Genomic DNA, 22,503 nt, shown 5'->3' with positions numbered 1-22,503 from the left:
TAGCGTAAGTGTTTGTTACCCTACAGTAGGATCGAGGCACATGTGTGGTGTGGATTGAAGAAGCTTTTGTTGCTGCCTATAGCATGATAAATGAGTTTCAGATAAGTAGAAGACCCTTAGCAGTTTGTGTGGTTAATCTAGTACTTGTCATGACCACAAAACATATTTCTTTTAAAGTAAGAATTCTTTCTCTCGAATTAAAATGAACCTTTTGAATAACCATTTACATTGAACGTTGTCTCATGTAACTAAAACAATTCTTTAAAGGGGTGGTTTTTTTGTTGTTGTTTTTTGGCTAGGGCATTGGTATAGGGTGACATTTTTTCTAGCCACCCTTGAGTCAGACTGCAAGCCTTGCTTTTCTGCTATAGGAAGTTGCTCCTAAGACTTGAATGATCTAATTCCTGGGATTCAAGTTACTTCCTTGCAATATTCAGCTTCAAAGTAAGATTGATTCTAATTAAAATCTCTATTTGGAACCCCTAAAAGTAGTTTGAATAAGTCCATTTATTTCAATTCAGAAAATATCTTTACTGAATGGAAAATAGCTTGGAGTTGAATATGTTTCCTTAATACTAAACTCCACCTCCGGGGTATTGAGATGGTTCCATATAAGAAACTGAGAAGTGCATCCTAGGGTTTCATCTGTATTTAATCTGATCTATGCAACACTTTACTTGGCTCTCCGGAGCAATTGCGATATCTTGTTTCTCACATTACATTTCACATATTACTGTTCCTTGACCTAGTCACTCACTTAGATGTAAACATTGGCTGATAGGTATTCCCATTTTACAAATGAGGAAAGTGAGACACAAAGATCGAGGGCCAAATCTCTGATGTAAACTCGTGGAGGTTCACTGACGATAGTTGAGTTTTGTTAGTTTACACCAGCAAAGAATTGTGCCGTAAGTGGCTTATCTAAGGGCACTAGGAGTCAGGGGCAGAACCAGGCTAAAAATTTAGGAGATCTTGATTCCTAATTCATTATTCAGTCTGTTAGGCCATAATATTTTTTCTAGAAGAAGCAAATCTCCCACTTCTGCTTTATATAAGACATACCCCTTTCTAGATAACTGATGGAGTGATACTGCCCCAGTTCACTGCAAGCCCTACTGAGAGTTGTGCCAGATAGAGCTGCAACTGCAGCATCTCCCTAAGCATACTTTGTATGTTCAAGTATGTCAGGGGTTGTCTTTGAGACTGATTTTTCTATTGACTTTTGGTGCTGTACCTCTCATCCAGTTCCAATGTGATAGAATCCTATTGTGTCAATCTTCCAATTTAAAATGCCGCCTCTGTTTGTCGTCTGAGGGAGTTCAAACCTGTTGGATGGCTCAGAAAAGAGAGAACTATAGTAGCATGCTGAGAGCATGAAATCCCCAGCCAGGTGAGGTTAAGAACCCATTCTCTTTTTTCCCATACAGAAATGAGGTAGATCTAAACCTGATGGGTCCTGGTTGAGCTTCTGTTCTCTTTTTGAATACTTCAGGCTTTCACTTCCCCTTAAGAAACCTTGAAGCTTGGGTACATTGATCAGGTTTTGTGAAGCGGTGTAAACTTGCGGTGTGATCAGAGAGTTAAGTCAAATAAATAACCGAGAGGCTGGGAATCTTCCACTGTAAAAGAAGAATGTAAACACAAGTAATGGCAACTGGAAGAAAAGCCTTAGTTGAAGTATAGGGAGCTTTACAGGGAAGAAAGTACAGGGTATTTGTGATGAAGAAATTTGGGAAAGAGCAAAATGAATCAGAAGAGCTTTAAAAAAACAAAAGAAATGAATAATTCTGAAAGGGAAAGTGTCTTCTACAAGTTTTAAACTATTTCATATATAATATACTGGAGTTTTTCTGCTTAGCTCCTTATACAAAAGACTTATAGAAGTGAGACTTGAAAATTTCTAAACTACATTGTCATAACTATAAAGGGAAGGGTAACAACCCTCCTGTATACAATACTATAAAATCCCTCCTGGCCAGAGGCACCAAAATCCTTTTACCTGTAAAGGGTTAAGAAGCTCAGGTAACCTGGCTGACACCTGACCCAAAGGACTAATAAAGGGGACAAGATACTTTCAAATCTTTGGGGTGGAGGTGAGAAAGGGGGGAGTGAAGGCTTTTGTTTTGCTCTTTGTTTTGGTGGTGGTTGCTCTTGGGACTAAGAGGGACCGGACATCAACCCGTATTCTCCAAATCTTTCTGAACAAGTCTCTCATATTTCAAACTTGTAAACTAATACGCCTTGCCTGGCTGTTACTTATCTTTGTTTTCTCAACTTGCAAATTTTACCTTTGCTAGAGGGAAGTTTATCCCTGTTTTGTTGTAACTTTGAACCTAAGGCTAGAGGGGGTTCCTCTGGGCTCTTTGAATCTGATTACCCTGTAAAGTTATTTTCCATCCTGATTTTACAGAGATGATTTTTACATTTTCTTTTTAATAAAATCCTTCTTTTAAGAACGCAACTGATTTTTTCCACTGTCCAAAGACCCAGGGGTTTGGGTCTTTGATCACTTTGTAACCAATTGGTTAGGATATTATTCTCAAGCCTCTCCAGGAAAGGAGGTGTAAGGGCTTGGGGGGATATTTTGGGGGAAGAGGAACTCCAAGTGGTCCTTTCTCTGTTTCTTGTTAAATTACTTGGTGGTGGCAGCATACCAGGTTTTAACCTAAACTCGTAGAAATAAGCTTAGGGGGCTTTTCATGTGGATCCCCCACATCTTTACCCTAGAGTTCAAAGTAGGGAAGGAACCCTGACGTGTGTGTGGGAGTTTTAATAGTTTCTGCTAAAGAATTCTATAAACTGCTTTTGAAAGGATCTTATTTAATTCCATCCCTATTAAATTATGGGGCTTTTCCACAAGGTACAGTATCTAGTAAATAGTCTGAAACTTCGAAGTATGGGAGTCAGTCACAGTAGAGAGACTTGTGAATTCCCAGTACAGTTTGAGAAGTATCTGTACAGTGGTTATGCAAATCTTTGTACTCTAATTATTGCTGTTAGCTAATTTAAAGTATCTCTGTCTCTCTATCCATACGTACCATTTGTTTACTGAAAAATTATACTGATTATACATGTAAGACACTCAGAAAAACAAACATAATTTTTTAACTGGGAGGACAGAGGGACTGGACAGCTGTGTGTCAAACTATAGCATCCATGCTGAATGAATTACACTGAAATCAAGCAGATTGATATATGGATATATATTATTTTAATACTTTTGGTAGTCTGTTTCCATATATTTTTCACATTATTCTTCAGCTGAGAGAGATAACATTTCAAAAGCAGTTTATAGAATTCTTTAGCGGAAACTATTAAAATTCCCATACACATAGTTTAGATATTTTCAAGTCTTATTTCTATAAGACTTTTGTATCCTCACACCTTCTTGTCAAACTGTCTGAAATGGGCTATCTTGATTATCAGTACAAAAGTTTTTACTCAATTAATTAGCCTCTTAGAGTTGGTTGGGCAACTCCCACCTTTTCATGTTCTCTGTATGTGTATACATATCCCCTTACTATATGTTCCATTCTGTGCATCCAGTGAAGGGGACTGTAGCCCACGAAAGCTTATGCTCAAATAAATTTGTTAGTCTCTAAGGTGCCACAAGTACTCCTGTTCTTTTTACAAAAAGTGAAGTTGAATGTCAACGTTTAGAGCAGATGTCCCCAAACTGTGGGGTGTGCCCCCTAGTAGGGCACAGAGGAATGTTCAGGGGGATGCTCTGGGCCTGGGCAAGCCGCCATGGTGGGTGGGGATGGAGCACTTCTCAGCCCAGCCCTGTTTCCAGCTTTGCTCCAACCCTGCCCCCAGCCACTGCCCTGGCTCCCGTCTCCACACCTGGCCCTGGCCCCATCCCCAGCCTCGACATGGCTCTGCATCTGGCTGCAAGCCTGGTTGCCAGCCCAGCCTTGGCCCCTCGTTGGGGGTCAGGGCTGGGGTTAGGGCCAGGAGTGGAGACACACCTGGCTGCTGGCCCCCACCACAGTCCAGCTGCTGCTCCGCTCCCTCCCTCGGCCTCAGGCTGCAGTTCCATTCCCAGCAGGGGTAAGTGGGGGAGGAACCCTGAAAAGTTTGGCGATCTCTGGCTTAGAGTGAAATACAGACTTTGAGAATTTATGCAATTATTAATTTGAATACTGACAGCATTAACTGTTTAGTAATCAGTTGCTGGTTTTGCCTTATGAACAAGTGTTTTCTTTTTTGTAAAGTTGGTTATTTTAGACATTTTATTTTATTTTATTTATGTTGATCAGAAACTTATATTTTTGTTAGTTCTTCACGTTGAATTCAGTATGACTTAGTAAGATAGTATGTAATGTCTAAAACATCCATACTGAAGCCAGTCAAAATGTAAAGCCATACTTGTCTGGTGCAACTTAAGTATTTACTTCCTGTAATTTGATATTAAAATGCTTTGTGATATGAGCAACAAGAATGCTTTCTAAATATGAGATGGAGTAAATTTACAGTGTTCTGATGATTCTTACACAGTCATCATGTGAAGTTACTTTTAACTCCTCATAAAGGGTCCTGGGAAACTGATCTGCTTTGTGAAAGTGAAAATAGTCTCAAATATTTCCTGTGTGAAATAATAAACTGATCTGTTCCCATTTCTAGCTTCCTTAACAAAATGGTGTGGTTCCTTGGAGGTTTGAGAGCAGAGTGGTAATACTACTTAATGTGATTTATCCAACATGAAGAAAGTGTCAGAGATTAAGACTATTCAAGGCTTAAATCACCCAAAGTAGTAGTCACAAATCCTCTATAGTTTTTATGAGAGATCTGGGGGTTCAGACATTCTCGTTTTGGAGGGACATTTTGCAGGCTTGTGAAAAATTTCAAGGTTTTTGCTGTGCCTAAAAGGAAACAAGAAAATCTAGAATTGTCTAGAAGGTGACAGAAGAAAGGGACAACTGTTGATCAGAGAAGTGTTGGTTACCAAATGGAATCCTTCTGTCAATGGAAGTTGAAGAGGAGAGTGGGTGGAGTTATTTTTGTATGACATGTACCTCAGTCATTCCTGTCCAGAATGCAGGAACAAGCTTTCACTCCTCCTCGCTCCCAGCTGCCTGCACATACTTACTGCCAGCCTCACCACTGGACCTGACCCTAATTCTTATTCCATTCATTCAGAAATCTAGAAGGTATTACAGATTCTTGGGTATATGCTAATTTTAGAAATCCTGTGTAATTATGGTCTCTTGGAGAACTTGATAGCTAATTTCAGTATTGTACTCAGGAAAGCTGCTTTGTTTCCAGATTCCACAGTTAATCCTACTCCCCAGGAGAACTTGAAAGCTTTAGATGCAACACAGGGCAAGCAATTACAAAGCTCCTATGACTGCAGATGATGATTTTCTTTACTTTTACTTTAACGCCTTTCAATAATGTTACTGACTTTATTCAAATCCTAGAAGAGGAGAGACGGGCCTGTAATAGGGAGATAGGTGACCTGCAATATATTAAAAAGAAACGGTCCCATCAAGTTATTCTAATGACATCCTAAGCTGAAAGGATGTCATGAAAGTAGTTTGAGAGATTAGATGTAGTCAGGAACCCCTGAGTTCTAATTCTGGCTCTGACACTGATCCTCTCTGAGGCCAAATCACTTATCCCGTCTACTCCATTTTTCCTCATATTTAAAATGTTATTTTGGGGGGAAGTCAGGGCCTGCCCACAACATTTTGACAACTGAGGCAGGGAGCTCAAATTACACCCCCATGTCCCCTCGCTTGGGCCAAAACTTTGAAAGGTCTCAATTCTGCCTTCTTCCTGTTCTTCTCCTCTCATGGTATTGCTCTGCTACCTACCCTAGTAAAGGAGAACTAACAGCTTAAAATGCCTTGTTCAAAAATTTTAAGTAACACTTAACTTTACCTGAACAGCAAATGTAACTTTTTTTGTCTGCATAGTAAACACTAGCATTTTTATCTGTTTGAATAATCGAAGTGTGGCTTTCCGTGCATTCTTGGTTGCAGAGATTTGAACTGCTTTCTGAAGGTCCACAGTCTGGGCCAACTCATGCTTTATTGAGATGGTTGCAAGACCAACCAGTCTCTCATGTGTCATTGTCGAGTGTAGGTGTGTTTTTTATTAACTTCAGCTTGGAGAAGTTGTGATTTCCACTGGCAACTGTTACAGGAAGTGTTAGAAGTATGCGCAGAGCAACAAAAGCATTTGGAAAGAGGGTGATCATCGTATTTGTGCACATATATTCCAGAACAGCCTTTGGAGTTGATCCTGCTGTAATGTATCTTGAAAGGGCTTTCAGTTCATCACCTAAATCACTCACATTAATATCACGCATGTCATCATGTGTCAACACTGTTTTTAGTGCCCTGCATTGCTTGTTTAGGTCTTCTTCAGGTATAGTGAGGAGTTTTGGAATATCATACAACATCCCAAATATACTGCTGTGTTCCTTGAGCTGCATGAAACGTTCTTCAGCTGACTGTATTGCACAGTCTATCACCTGGTTAAAGAATTCAACTTTGAGTTGTTGTTTTGGATCTTTTATGGGATTATCCCATGCCTCGTAATCAAAATGTCGTCTTCTTCGGTGACTCTTGTATTCTTGAATGGGGGGGAAAAGAGCTTCAGTGTGAAGTTCCTCTGCCAACTTCCGTGCACTCTTCAGAGTGTTTTGAAATCCCTCATCTAACCAGTTAGACTGTAGGTATGACTTTGCCTTGTCCAGTTGTTCCATTGTTCCAGATATATCTAGGTCAACACCTTAGAGTCTCTTGCTTACAACATTTATTTCAAACAGTATTTCATGCCACAACACTAAGCCACACAGAAATATGAAGTTATGTATGTTTCTGGTGATTCCATTTCCCTCTGCCACTGTTCTCCCACGAACAGTTCCTGTCATAGCTTTATCCTCCATAGTAGCAATTATGGCATCATCTATCTTCCCAATTTGGTGTTTGATAGGCTTAATCACCTCCACTCGACTTCCCAATTGTGTGGCACTCAGTGGTTTCAGTGTCAGAGAGGATGTTCCCAGATGTTGCTTCAAAATTTGCCATTCATGAGTTGATGCAGAGAAAAAAACGTAGATGCTTTGAATTACGTTAAAAAATTCAGCAGCCTCACTAGAAGCTGATACTGCATCACTGCCCAGCAAGTTCAGTGAATGAGAACTGCATGGGTCAAAAAAGCTTGAGAGTTTTAACTCTTGAATCCTATCTGCACTTCTCTGTTCTTTCCGTTCATGTTGGCACAATTATCGTAGCCCTGACCTCTCATGTCAGCTATCGCAATTCTTGTCTCTTCCAGCTTATTAAGAAGCACATTTATCATACCAGCTCCCATAGTATTGTCAGTGTCAATAAATTGTAGAAAATGCTCTCTGACAGTCACCATTGCAGGGACATTTTCACTAGGTTCTGTTGTTGTTACAAAACACACCATTAAAGTCATTTGTTCCGTATGGCTGATGTCAGGTGTGCAGTCCAGAATAACAGAGTAATATCTTGCTGACTTCAGATCTGCCACAATCTTCTGTTTGACTTTTGTTGCCAGTAACTGTATGATCTCATTTTGAATTGTTTTTCCAAGGTAGTGGTCTATGTACATTTCTTGGATGGAGACTCTTCTTAGATGCTCCTGGAGTACAGTATCAAACTCAGCCATCAGCTCCACAATTTTAAGGAAGTTTCCATTGTTTGGCACATACAGCTGATCTGATGTGCCACGTAGTGCTAGTTTTTGGGTAGCAAGCATTCTCACAATGGCAATGAGCCTTTTCAGAACATTTTGCCAGTAAAGAGACTCTGATGCAATCTTCTCTTGATGCTGATCATCTATGGTGGCCTTTAACTTTGGTCTCATCTCAAGCTCTTTCCACCTGTGAAATGCTCTCTGGTGATTTGCTGCCTTCTCATAGCATGCTAGATTTCTAGCCAGATTTTTCCAGTCCTTTGTTCTGTAGAATCCAATGTGGCTGGAGCATTAGACAGGAAGGGTTTGCAACAAAAACAGTATGCAGCATTCTGGGTTTTTAAGTACATAAGCCAGTGCCTCTCCACTTTGTCGCCATTGGGGATTTCACGCCAGTAATGTGTTGGATGGAAACTTCTATCTTCGTTGTCTTTGGGGAACATGAAGTTTTTCACTTGCTGTGGCCCATGCAGTACAAGGAAGTCCTTCAGGCTATTGCTCAAGTGGGTCTACAGTCCTGGATCATATAGACTTAAGGAACTAAACTCAGCAGCAGCTGTTTCTTGCACCTCCACCACACTCTTCTCTGATCTACACTTTTCTTCAGGAATGTGCATGGTTACGTCCATTTGAGATGGAGATATGGATGCTGCAGTAGCTGCCAGGTCATCTGCACCGTGACTAACTGGAAGATCAGGCATCTCCTCACTACTCACATCCTCACTGGGGCCGGAAGGCTCACCGTGAACATCTGTGTCTATGTATCTCAGGAGGGCTCCTTCCTGCTTTGATAGAAAAGCTTCCTTTGCTTTCTTTCTTTTTCTGAATGCTGCCCCAGAGGGGTGTTTTCTTCTTTCACTCATGACTGCTGTTCTGTGCCAGCTATAGTGGCTCTCAATACTCAATTGAAGGGGACAAATAAGCAGGCTGGTAGCAGGGCCTGAGTGAGGGAAGATATCAGCGTTTTAAGGGACTAACTGGCTCTTACTTCAGTTGACTGCCTGTTCTCCTCAAGTGGGTTCAGGGAAGCACCAGGAAGCAAGAAGCTTCCTGAGAAGCTGATGTTAATCAGTCCAGGCTCCTGGGGGTGCTAGGGAGGTACATAAGAGACGGCTCCTCCTCTGTCTCCCTGCAGCTCCCGCTGCTTTTCTGTTATTCCCTCTCACCTTTTCTCCTGCCTGCCTGTTACATCTCTTGTGCCCTCTTTCCTCCAGCACAGCACTCCACCATCTCTGCGCATCTAGAGCGGAGAGAATACATATGCACCAGCAGCAGACACAATTTTCTACACTCTGGGTCCTATGGTACCCTCTCCCCCCCGCCCCCCCGCCACACACACAGTCTGGCATCTGAGACGTCTGCGTCAGTTTGCCTCATGCTAAGGCCAGCCCTGAGGGAAGTATTGAGAGGATTGCTCAAAGTGCTACCTGAGTGCTATTATGATATAGACATCAAATTAATACATTGCAGCATTGTTTGAGTTTATAACATGACTTTGAGACTTTTAAATTGTTTAACATTGAAATTCATTTTTAGCACAACTGTCATCAGAATGTATAGAAACTAATGTGGTTGCTCTAAGCAAAGGGGCTTAGGTTAAGATACTGCCTCTGAGAAAGTGACTAAAGCAAAATTCCTAGTAGAATCTCCCTAGTGGATGGACTTCTTGGAAATAAAAATGCCAATAAAGCACTTGTATTCAATAAACAAAATATACAAAATGTTCTTTTTATGTATTTATATGTTTAAAGTAACAACATATTTGAGGCTAATAGACTTCTAAGAGCCACTTGCCTGGCAAATATATCTTCTACCTGTGTGGGTGTATAGTAGTAGGTTATGTGATGACAACAACAATAAATCAATCCAGTATTTGTGCTCTGGGTGACTTGTTTACTGGATTTTTTGTTTTAGTTTTTTAAATCATAGAGTTAATCACACTGCTCACTTTTTTATTTAATAGTGTCAGGAGAGGGAAAGATGGTCTTGTGGGTAAGGCGCTGAACTGGGATTCAAAATCTTTCAGGGACCAGCTTTGCCACAACTTCACCAAGATTACAAAGGAAGTCTGTTGGTCTCTCTGCATCCACTCTCTATCTGTAAAATAGAGGGGTGCTTACAGAGGTGTTGTGAAGATAATTTTTTGTGAGGTGCTCTGATATATGTATTCTTCTTTGAATGGTTGTTCATGTCCATTCAAAGTAGATGTGTGCGCGCTGCGTGCACGCCAGCCAGAAGATTTTCCCCTAGCAGCGTCCGTGGGGGTGGCGCCACCACGGCATCCTATAAAGGGGCCCGCCGACCCTCCCCCCCTCAGTTCCTTCTTACCACCGGTGACGGCTAGCTGGAACTTCTCTTTACTGTTTAGTCCGCGTATTCAGTTATTTTATAGTTAGTTAGCTAGATCTTTGTATATAGTTTTTGTAGTTGGGCGTCCGCCCCCCCCCCCATGTCTAAAGAAAAGATTCTGTACTGCCTGGACTATCATAGCAGCTGGAGGCTTCCCCCCCCCCCCCCCCCCGAGTCTTGGTCGCTTGCTGGAGCCTGCCCGGGTCCCTTGGGTTCAAACTCTGCGAGAACTGCAGGAAATTCAAGCCCAAGAGTGACCTGCACTCTGCGTGTTTGAGATGCCTTTGAGAGAGCCATCAAAAGGACCAGTGCTCTATCTGTAGAGGCTTCCGCCCGCGAACTCTTAAGGACAGGGCTCAAAGACTTAGTCCTCCTGATGGAGGTGGCCCTACGACCACCCTTGGACCCAGAACCGGCCGAGGCGGGGCCCAGCACGTTGTCCTCGGTGCGGAGTGCCCCGGCACCAGCATCAGGACTTAGGGCCCAGCCCAAGTCATCAAAAACCCGGCACTGGACAGAGTCGGGTCATAGGAAGTCGGCCTCAGCGTGGCACCGCTCACCTTCACCAGTGCCTGCCAAGAGAAGGAAGCCGGTGAGGGATCAGTCACCCCACCAGGATCCGAGGCCGACGCTGTTCGCAGGTGTAAGCGGACAGGCTGGGCTGCAACCCTCGGTGGTTCTATCGACTCCTGCACTGCAGAGAGGGCGGTTGTGTCCGGACCAGCCTAATTTCCTGGACCTCAGCGGAGGCACACACCGCCTGTCGACGCTGGAGGCGTTCGAGGTGGCCTCAGGCCTAATGGGTCTCCCGGCAGCAGCCTCCCCGCATCTTAGAGAGTTGCCTACTGTGGTCCATCCACCAGTGCAATCTAGAGGCAAGCCGGCCATGCTGTTGCCTCCCTCCCCACACCACACTGTGAAGGCAGCACAGGACCAGATGAGAGGCTCCCCGCCGCCTCGGCACCGCTCTCCTTCGGCACTGGGTGCTGCTCCCCCCAGGTCCTCATACTCGGAGACCTCAGACTCAGAGGCAGACTGCTATTGCTCCAGCCGGTTGCAGAGCAGGAGATCGGTGTCGGGGGTGAGCCACCAGCGTTACCCGCAGTGGCAGCAACAATGGCAGCCGCCCTCTCAGTGGCTGTTTTGGACTCCCTGGGCCTACCATCAGTCGGTAGGCCAGGCATTTTACCCTTGGTCATGGTCGGCTTCGGTGTCCTCGATGTTGGTGGCCCTGGCGCAGCTGCTTCCCCCACCAGCACCGTCGCCGGGCAGGGATGTGCCTTCGTCAAGTTCAGCACCCCCTAACTGGACAGCTGCACTGGCAATGGCTTTCGTTCGGGCTCCGCCAGCACCGCATGATATGCCAAGTCGCTCACTGGCGGCCCGGGTACCGGCCATGGTGCCGCATTTAGACTCGGAACCAGCACCGCAACCTCAGTACTGTGTACCGGAGGACCCCGAGGGGCTGCATGCTCTGGAGGAAAGGCTGCTCTATGTAATCTCCTCATCCTCCTCCCCGGACGAGGCGGTCTCGGGCACGGCTGCGGCACCGGCCCTAGAGGGCACTCGAATCCTCCAACAATTGCTTCGGTGAGCAGCTCAAAGCCTCGCAATCCAAGCGGTGGAAATCGAGGTGGACACGGACCCTGTTTGATGGTATGGTCGAGGGCAACCTACCAATCGAGACTCTGGATCCTCCCACCCTTACCTTTGGGTCACATCTGTCCCACTCCTACAGTGTCTAGTCCCGAATTACGTCGGACAAATGAGTTCTCCGCACGGTAGAGAGGGGATATTCTATCCAGTTCTCCTCCCTTCTGCCCTACCAGCCTCCCTCCCCATCTCTCTTCCGGGACCCGTCTCATGAGCAACTTCAAATTCAAGAAGTGAAGTCCCTCACAGAGGCAGGGGCACTGGAGGAAGTCCCGCGGGATCTCAGGGGCAAAGGCTTCTACTCCCGGTATTTTCTAATACCGAAGGCAAAAGGGGGCCTGAGACCCATCCTAGACTTGCGGTGGCTGAACGAGTTTGTAAAAAGCTCAAGTTCCTCATGGTCTCCCTGTCCCCTCCCTGGATCCAGGAGATTGATATGCCGCCCTCGTCTTAAAGGACGCCTATTTCCACATTGCCATAATTCCACGGCACCGTCGGTACTTCCGGTTCGTCGTGACCGATGTCCATCTGCAGTTCACGGTGGTCCCGTTCAGCCTGTCAGCTGCTCCCAGGGTCTTCACGAAGAGCATGGCGGTCGTGGCAGCCTTCCTCCCCTACCTGGACAACTGGCTCATAAAGGGCTGCTCCAAGGAGCAGGTAGAGACCCAGGTGTGCTTCATCAGGTGGACCTTTCTCGATCTTGGCCTCCTCTTGAACGAAGCCAAATCCACCCTGTCTCCGATGCAACAAATAGAATTCATAGGAGCGGTTCTAGACTCCACACACGCCAAAGCGTATCTGCCGGAGTCCAGGTTCCACACAATTTCCAAGCTCATCTTTGGACTGAACCGTGCCCCGGTCACCACGGCGTGAGTTTGCCTCCGGCTGCTGAGCCACATGGCGGCATGCACCTATGTGGTGGTCCATGCCAGACTCCGGCTTCGCCCGCTGCAGTCATGGTTGGCGACAGTTTATCGCCTGGGCAGAGACTCCCTGGACTCAGTGGTGTCCATTCCCCGCTTAGTGCTGAGTTTGCTTCGGTGGTGGCTCGATTCACGGGAAGTCTGCATGGGTGTCCCCTTTGCTGCCCCGCAGCCCTCCCTCTCCCTGGTGACGGATGCCTCATATCGGGGTTGGGGAGCGCACTTGGGACGCCTCAGGACACAGGGCTTGTGGTTGCCGGAGGACCTTGAGTTGCATATCAGTGTGAGGGAGCTGAGAGCAATCCGTCTGGCGTGTTTGACCTTTCGGTCTCACCTGGCCGGCAGGTGTGTTTCATCCTTTCGGACAACACGGCGGCAGTCTTTTATATCAACAAACGGGGGTGCATGCTCCTCTCCCCTCTGTAGGGAAGCCCTCGCACTGTGGGATTTCTGCGTTCACAATGCCGCTCACCTGACGGCATTCTATCTTCTGGGGTAGCAGAATGGTTTGGCGGACACCCTCAGCCACTCGTTCCAGGGTCACGAGTGGTCCCTCCGATGGGATGTAGTGCGCTCAGTTTTCCAGCTCTGGGGCTTTCCCTGGTTAGACCTGTTTGCTTCAAGGGAAAACAGGAAGTGCCGACGGTTTTGCTCCCTCCTGGGCCGCAGTCGGGGGTCTCTGTCAGATGCCTTCCTTCAGCCATGGGAGGATGATCTGCTCTACGCCTTCCCTCCGATCCCCTTGATACACAGGGTGCTTTTAAAGGTTCGCAGGGATCACGCCAGGGTAACCCTGATAGCGTGGCCGCGCCAGCATTGGTACACATCACTCCTGCACATGTCTGTTCAGGCGCCCCTGACGCTGCCCCTCCTCCCAGACCTGATACGCGGGACCGGGGCTCCCTCCACCATCCGAACCTCGAGTCCCTTCACCTCACAGCCTGGATGCTCCATGGCTGAACCTGGTGGAGTTGCAGTGCTCCCAGCAGGTCAGGCAGGTGCTGCTGGGTAGCAGAAAGCAGTCAACTAGGGCCACCTTCCTGGCTAAATGGAAGTGCTTCTCCATATGGTTGGGTCAGCGGGGTCTCGACCTGCTGGGGATACCAATTCCAGCTGTCCTTGACTATTTGCTTCACCTAAGACAACTAGGCCTCTCTCTTTCCTACATTCGCGTTCACTTGGTGGCCATATCCGCTTTTCATCCGTGAGAGAGGGGTGCCTCGGTATTTGCGAACCTGCTGGTTGGACATTTCCTCAAGGGTATGGACAGGCTCTTCCCGCATGTGCGTCAGCCGACCCCTGCTTGGGACCTGAATCTGGTTCTTTCCATCCTCTCGGGGCCTCCCTTCGAGCCTCTGGCTTCGTGCTCCCTGCTGTACCTGTCGTACAAGACTGCTTCGTGGTGGCGATAACCTCGGCCTGACGGATGTCGGAGCTTCGAGCATTAATATCTGAGCCCCCGTACACAGTCTTCTACAAGGACAAGGTTCAACTTAGACCTCATCTGGCTTTCCTACCCAGGGTCGTTTCACAGTTCCATACGTGCCAAGATATCTTTCTCCCGGTGTTTTATCTGAAACCACATGCCTCCAGTGAAGAGTGGAGGCTACGCTCCCTGGATGTCCGCAGGGCCTTGACCTTTTACATAGAGCGTACCAAGTCGTTCAGATGCTCAGCCCAGCTCTTCGTTGCAGTGACAGAAAGGATGAAGGGGCTCCCGGTCTCCTCTCAGCGAATCTCTTCATGGATCGCGACTTGCATCTGGGAATGCTACCGTATAGCTGAGACCCCTGTCCCTCTGGTCACAGCCCACTCCACTAGGGCACAGGCCTCCTCTGCGGTGTTCCTGGCTCAGGTTCTGACTCAGGAGATTTGTAGAGCAGCCATGTGGTCCTCCATCCACACGTTCTCATCTCACTATGCCATCATGCACCAGGCTAGGGATGATGCAGCCTTTGGTCGCGCAGTACTCCAGTCAGCAGTGATCTCTGACCCCACCTCCTAAGGTTAGGCTTGTGAGTCACCTACTTTGAATGGACATGAACAACCACTTGAAGAAGAAAAAACGGTTACCCACCTTTTAGTAACTGTTGTTCTTCGAGATGTGTTGTTCATGTCCATTCCAACACCCACCTTCCTGCCCCTCTGTCGGAGTGCCGGCAAGAAGGAACTGAGGGGGTGGAGGGTCGGCGGGCCCCTTTATAGGGCGCCGTGGTGGTGCCACTCCAGGGGGCGCCTGGGCCGACCCTACGGACGCTGCTAGGGTAAAATTTTCTGGCTGGTGTGTACGCGGTGCGCACACACCTACTTTGAATGGACATGAACAACACATCTCGAAGAACAACAATTACTAAAAGGTAGGTAACCGTTTTTTTTTCTCACTGCTATAAGTACCTAGACAATTCTATGTAGAGGGTTAGTGCATTTAAAAAAAAAAATCTTTAGTTCCTGAAGGATCCATTAACGTGGAAAATTTAGGAAAAAAATATTTTTGCTGGAGACAGCTCTTATTTTCTATATCTTTCTTTTCCCCTCCCCCTTTTTTTTTTATTTTTTAAAAAAACTGGTTTCCTGCAAGATGTTTATTTTTAGATGTCCTATTCCTCTCGTGAAATCACCTCTATGTGACAGTGGTATTATGATTTTTATGATAAGTGAAGAGTAAGCATCAGGTACAGAAGCTCTTGTTAAAACAGTTCTTAACTGAGATTAAACTGATTTACATTGTTTAGCACTCAAGTCTGTTACTCTTAGTGAGGTTGTATCTTGTTCCCTGAGTAGTCCCATGATACTGCTGAATCTGAATAAGCATGGGACAGTTGAGTCTTACGTGAGCTGGGCTCTTTAAGACCTGTGAGAAAATAGAATTTTTTTCCCTTTTGCAACATTAGCTGCAACTAGAGACTGTAGAACATTCACTGTTATGGATCCTAGCACACTAACACTAATAAATGATAAAATAGAGTTGTTTACAACATAAAATGTAGTCTGCCAACTTCTGTCCTTAGGTTGGACTAAACAATAATTTTTTTATCTTTAATACTATATAGATTTGACAAAATGTTGTATGTCCTAAATGTGTTCTTAATTATGCATAAAGCATTTCGGACACCTGCCAGGCTAAATGGGGCTCTGCTTGTGTAAATTCAGAGCTGTGTATCTATTGAATGTTTTCCATAAGGTGGCTGTGGGCCTCTAAGAAGGGATACTGTAAATAAATTGCCACCTAAAGACTAACAGGTACGATAAATAAGATCCCATGGTGCTGTGCTCCAGAAAAATCTGTTTAATTGAATGCCTTCTCTCTTACAGACCAGCAATCACCTCCTTGGACCAAAGCCATTCCCCCTGGACAGATTGTTAGCAATATTATATAGTATTGTGGACAACAAAGTTGCTCCAACTGCAAATATATTTTCCCAGGTGAGTACAGATTTACTTCTTTTTTTTTTTTTAATTGCCTGGAACTTCTGAAAAGATTTACTGTGTTCTCTCAGCAGAAATCATAAGCTTGGGATGTTTTGACTTTATAGTATAATTAATTCCCTGGTAAAAAGTGCTTTGTCATCTAATGAGAAATAAGCTATATGTCAGCAGTTTTAACCTAAGATTCTGGAAAAAGTTTTTTATCGATTTATGAATTAAAAAGTGCATCTCTATCATGCTCTGAAACATTTTAATTGCTAACTTCCTGGATTCTGGAATGTGATCTGCACTGGTGGGTCTCTGTGCCAGCACGGACCCAGTTGAAGTCAATTAGATTACTCACATGCTTAAAGTTAAGTACGTATGTGTTTGGAGGATCATGACAGTCAAAAGAAAAAAAGTCCCATTCAATTACATCATGTAATGGCAGACAGCTAAAAAGTGACAAGTTTTCAAAGTGCTTATATACCAATGCTAGATGTCTAAATAATAAGATGGGCAAACTAGAGTGCCTATTATTAAATGAGGATATTGATATAATAGGCATCACAGAAACTTGGTGGAATGAGGATTATCAATGGGACACAGGAATACCAGGATACAAAATGTATTGGAAGGACCGAACAGGTCATGCTGGTGGGAGAGTGGCACTATATGTGAAAGAAACCGTAGAATCAAATAAAGTAAAAATGAACCAAACTGTACCATAGAATCTTTATGGATAGTAATTCCATGCTTGAATAACAAGAATATAGCAGTAGGGATATATTACTGACCAGGATGGTGATAGTAACTGTGAAATGCTCAGGGAGATGAGACATTATTAAAATAAAAAAATCAATAATAATGGGGGAATTCAGCTATCCCCATATTGACTGGGTACATGTCACCTCAGGAAGGGATGCAGAGATAAAATTTCTTGACACCTTAAATGAATGTTTCTTGGAGCAGCTAGTCCTGGAACCCACAAGAGGAGAGGCAATTCCTGATTTAGTCCTAAGTGGAGCACAGGATCAGGTCCAAGAGGTGAATATAGCTGGACCACTTGGTAATAATGACCATAATATAATTAAATTTAATGTCCCTGTGGCAGGGAAAACACCACACTGGGCCCAGCACTATAGCATTTAATTTCAGAATGGGGAATTACACAAAAATGAGGAGGTTAGTTAAACAGAAATTAAAAGGTACTGCACCAAAAGTAAAATCCCTCCAAGCTGCATGGAAACTTTTTAAAGACACCATAATAGAGGTTCAACTTAAATGTATACCCCAAATTAAAAAACATAGTAAGAGAACCAAAAAAAAGCCACCGTGGCTAAACAACAAAGTAAAAGAAGCAGTGAGAGGCAAAAAGGCATCTTTTAAAAAGTGGAAGATAAATCCTAATGAGGAAAATAGAAAGGAGCATAAAATCTGGCAAATGAAGTGTAAAAATATAATTAGGAAGGCCAAAAAAGAATTTGAAGAACAGCTAGTCATAGACTCAAAAAGTAATAGCAAAAAATGTTTTAAATACATCAGAAGCTGGAAGCCTGCTAATCAACCAATGGGGCCACTGGACGATACAGATGCTAAAGGAGCACTCAAGGATAAGGCCATTGCAGAGAAACTAAATGAATTCTTTGCATTGGTCTTCACTGTTTAGGATGAGAGAGAGATTCCCAAACCTGAGCCCTTTTTTTAGGTGACAAATCTGAGGAACTGTCCCAGATTGAGGGTCATTAGTTTATCAGTTTGTTCCAAAACCTCCTCTAAACAGTAATAAATCACCAGGACCAGATGGTATTCACCCAAGAATTCTGAAGGAACTCAAATGTGAAATTGCAGGACTGCTAACTGTCGTCTGTAACCTATCATTTAAATCAGCTTCTGTACCAAATGACTGGATGATAGCTAATGTGATCTGGATTTTTAAAAAGGGCTCCAGAGGTGACCCTGGCAATTTTAGGCCAGTAAGCCTGACTTCAGTACTGGGCAAATTATAGTACAGAACAAAATTGTCAGACACGTAGATGAACATAATTTGTTGGGGAATAGTCAGCATGGTTTTTGTAAAGGGAAATCATGCCTCACCAATACTAGAATTCTTTGTGGGGGTCAACAAGCATGTAAACAAGGGAGATCCAGTGGATGTAGTGTATTTATATTTTCAGAAAGCCTTTGACAAGGTTCCTCATCAAAGGCTAGTAAGCAAAGTAAGCAGTTATGGGATAAGAGGGAAGGTTCTCTCATGGACTGGTAGCTGGTTAAAAGATAGAAAACAAAGGGAAGGAATAAATGGTCAGTTTTCAGTATGGAGAGAGGTAAATAGTGGTGTCCCCCAGGAGTCTTTAGTGGGCCCAGTCCTATTCAACATATTCATAAATGATCTGGAAAAAGGGGTAAACAGTGAGGTGGCAAAATTTGAAGATGATACAAAACTGCTCAATATAGTTAAATCCCAGGCAGACTATGAAGAGCTACAGAAGAATCTCTCAAAAATGGGTGACTGGGCAACAAAATGGCAGATGAAATTCATTGTTGATAAATGCTCAGTAATGCACATTGGAAAACATAATCCCAACTCTCTCTTTCTCTCTCTATATATAAAATGATGAGGTGTAAATTAGCGGTTGCCACTCAAGAAAGAGATCTTGGAGTCATTGCGGATAGTTCTCTGAAAACATCCACGCAAGGTGCAGCAGCAGTCAAAAAAGCAAACAGAATCTTGAGAACCATTAAGAAAGGGATAAATAATAACACAGAAAATATCATATTGCCTCTGTATAAATCCATGGTACATATTGAATACTGTGTGCAGATGTGGTCACCCCATCTCAAAAAAGATATATTGGAATTGGAAAAGGTTCAGAGAATGGGAACAAAAATTAATTAGGGGTATGGAACGTCTGCTGTATGAGGAGAGAGTAATAAGACTGGGACTTTTCAGTTTGGAAAAGAGATGACTAAGGGGGGATATGGTAGAGATCTATAAAATCATGACTGGTGTGGAGAAAGTAAATAATGTACTGGGACCAGTCCTATTCAACATATTCATAAATGATCTGGAAAAAGGGGTAAACAGTGAGGGCAAAATTTGCAGATGATACAAAACTACTCAAGATAGTTAAGTCCCAGGCAGACTGCGAAGAGCTACAAAAGGATCTCTCAAAACTGGGTGACTGGGCAACAAAAAATGGCAGATGAAATTCAATGTTGATAAATGCAAAGTAATGCACATTGGAAAACATAATCCCAACTATACATATAAAATGATGGGTCTAAATTAGCTGTTACCACTCAAGAAAGAGATCTTGGAGTCATTGTGGATAGTTCTCTGAAAACATCCACTCAATGTGCAGCGGCAGTCAAAAAAGTGAACAGAATGTTGGGAATCATTAAGAAAGGGATAGGATAAATAATAACACAGAAAATATCATATTGCCTCTGTATAAATCCATGGTACATATTGAATACTGTGTGCAGATGTGGTCACCCCATCTCAAAAAAGATATATTGGAATTGGAAAAGGTTCAGAGAATGGGAACAAAAATTAATTAGGGGTATGGAACGTCTGCTGTATGAGGAGAGAGTAATAAGACTGGGACTTTTCAGTTTGGAAAAGAGATGACTAAGGGGGGATATGGTAGAGATCTATAAAATCATGACTGGTGTGGAGAAAGTAAATAAGGAAGTTTTATTTGCTCATAACAGAAGAACTAGGGGCCACCAAATGAAATTAATAGGCAGCAGGTTTAAAACAACAAAAGGAAGTATTTTTTCACACAGTGCACAGTCAGCCTGTGAACTCCTTGCCAGAGGATATTGTGAAGGCCAAAACAAAAAAGAACTAGGTAAATTCATGGAGGATAGGTCCATCAGTGACTGTTAGCCAGGATGAGCGGGGATGACGTCCCTCACCTCTGTTTCCCAGAAGCTGGGAATGGGTGAGGAATGGATCACTTGATTTCCTGTTCTGTTCATTCCCTCTGGGGCACCTGGCATTGGCCACTGTCAGAAGACAGGATAGTGGGCCAGATGGACTTTTGGTCTGACTCGGGTGTAGCTGTTCTTATGTTCCTAAATTAAGGCATCCTTTACGATATTACAGCAATGGGTAATGGTCAACAAAAGGTACAGGGAAAGGGTATGGGTTCCAGCAGTGAAAGATCACACAAGATGTTTGTTGTGATATGCACTTTTTTATCTAGGCTCCTTATTGATTATCAAATACTGTCTTCAAGTACCTGTTTTAACTATCCTATATACAATCCTAAATACTTAATGAAATGAAATTTCAGTAGATGGCAGCATAACTACAGGATATGGTGAACAGAAACAAACCTACATTTTTCATTAGCAATTTGGATTTATCAAGCAGCAATAGCTGCTCCATTGTTAATGTTGAAGCTAGCGTCATATTATAAACCTGATTCTCAACACTCTGACCTTAACCTTTGAGGATACCTATAAACTTCTGATACTTTCCTGCTTTCCTCTTTTATTCCTCTAAGTTGCCTCTTGTCATTTGCTTTCAAAAACTGGTTTTCCCTGTACTTTTTTTGTTTGATTGAGCCATGGCTGTATCTCCTAGTTCTAATATGCTTAATTATATTTAGATTTTTACATCTTAAAAGAAAGAAAGAAAGAAAGAAACCACCTCAGTGTTAGGCAATGAATACTTAAGATATCCCTGTTCTCATATAACCCTTCTTCAATATTAGACATACAATTTGTATGTAGTATATTTCCCTCCATAGCTGTCTGTTATGTTACAGGATAAACATTTAAAAAACAAACATATCATGCTAATTTAAAATGTACACTAGATGGCATTGTTGTCAAATTAGATATTTAATAGTTAACATTTTCCTCTTAAATATATGTAGATTAAACTTTAAAAAACTGCAATAAATAACAAAGATGTAATAAACATCCAACAACTAAGAAGTCTAAAGATAAGGATTGTCAATCAACCTTGAGCTTGAATTTTATGGATTTTCACTGATTGTGATAACATCTTTTATTACATTAGATTTTCAATTAAATAAGATTTGTCTTCAATTTTCTAACTGGAATAATATCAAATATGTTTTAACAGAATATCATTTAAATTTTAAAACCAGAATTTAAGATAGATTGAACAAGTTTTATTGTTTTGAAGGGTTTATAAGACTATTTTGATATTTCACTAATCACATTGTAAGCCTTTTCTCATTAAAAGTTCTGTTCAAATTAAAGTCTTGAGAATTATATAATTCTTACAAAATCTGGCTATTTTGCTAGTCTGTATATATAAAACTTCGTGGAATCCACAGAAGAGAAGCTATTTGAAAATCAGTACTGTACACTGTTTAAAAATGCTTTTCAAAGTAATAGTTGGCTTTTAGTTGTTCAGCAGTATTTTATTTTATCTGCTTTGTGATCCACAGAGGAAGAGTTCTATATTAGAGCCACTTGTTATATTTAGGTACAGTATCACCATGAATTTTAAAAAGCACAAGCCCATCTCATCTCTAAAGTTTAGTAACTTTCCGCAGAAAATGTTAATCACTAATAAAGGCTGCTGTAAAATCTAGAATGTCATTGATAATGTCTTGCTGCTCTCGTTTCTGTGCCAAATTTCTATCCATGCAAAAAATCTACTCATTAACTTTTCAAAATAGGTCTTTCCATCAATAAATAATGAATAGACATATAGATTTTTAATTTTCTGCTAATTTTTGGCTCCCGAGGACAGTGTTATATTGGAGTAGAGGCGTACTTTCATCCAGGCTTTATCTCCTGGGTTGACTACTATAGTCTCCACTGCCCAAATCTTGGACACCTACTGCACACACATGCACTTACACACCCTTAAGTCCATTCAAAATAGTGCTGTTAATATTGTTACCTGGACAGTCAATTTTCTATTCTGTTAAAGATGGCAAATGACGCTAACCTCCATCTCTTGTTAGTTCTCTTCTCCCGCAAGTTCCTGGTTGGTTTCTACTATGCCACCTTTTATATATGGACACCTTCCCTGAACTAATCTGTTAAACCACTACACTGTAGTCCTCCAAATCCCTACTTAAAACTTCACTAAAATAAATCGTGACACAAAATTGGCTAGGCCAGCAGGGATTTCTATTATTATAAAAACACATTTTTGTTCTTTTACTAAATGAAAACTTCCTGTAAATTCTGCATGTAGCTAGTTTACACAGTCCTATCACTCTTGGCACCTTTCTAATCTTATTCTCCTCTCCCCTCTGATTGTTGGACCAACTTAGGCCTGGTCTCCACTACGCGTTTAAACCGATTTTAGCAGCGTTAAACTGATTTAACGCTGTACCCGTCCACACTACGAGGCCCTTTATATCGATATAAAGGGCTCTTTAAATCGGTTTCTGTACTCCTCCCCGATGAGAGAAGTAGCGCTAAATTCGATATTAACATATCAGATTACGGTTAGTGTGGACGGAAATCGACGGTATTGGCCTCCGGGCGGTATCCCAGA

The 22,503-nt window shown here is 43.1% G+C and overlaps 1 protein-coding gene across 8 annotated transcripts in view; it reads left to right on the top strand.

Annotated features, from left to right (window-relative positions):
* The window catches only part of ORC5 (origin recognition complex subunit 5), a 151,466-nt gene that overhangs the window by 49,626 nt on the left and 79,337 nt on the right, over window positions 1–22,503 (top strand). For all 8 annotated transcript variants that reach the window (XM_075064590.1, XM_075064597.1, XM_075064591.1 and 5 more), the window contains exon 13: window positions 15,909–16,019. In XM_075064590.1, coding sequence (XP_074920691.1) covers window positions 15,909–16,019 — 111 coding nt within the window. The remainder of the gene's footprint in view (window positions 1–15,908; window positions 16,020–22,503) is intronic.

The sequence above is a fragment of the Chelonoidis abingdonii genome, chromosome 1 (genome assembly GCF_003597395.2).
Source record: "Chelonoidis abingdonii isolate Lonesome George chromosome 1, CheloAbing_2.0, whole genome shotgun sequence".
Lineage (NCBI taxonomy): Eukaryota > Metazoa > Chordata > Testudines > Testudinidae > Chelonoidis > Chelonoidis abingdonii.
The sequence above is the reverse complement of the archived record's forward strand: the minus strand, read 5'-3'. Positions and strand labels throughout refer to the sequence as shown.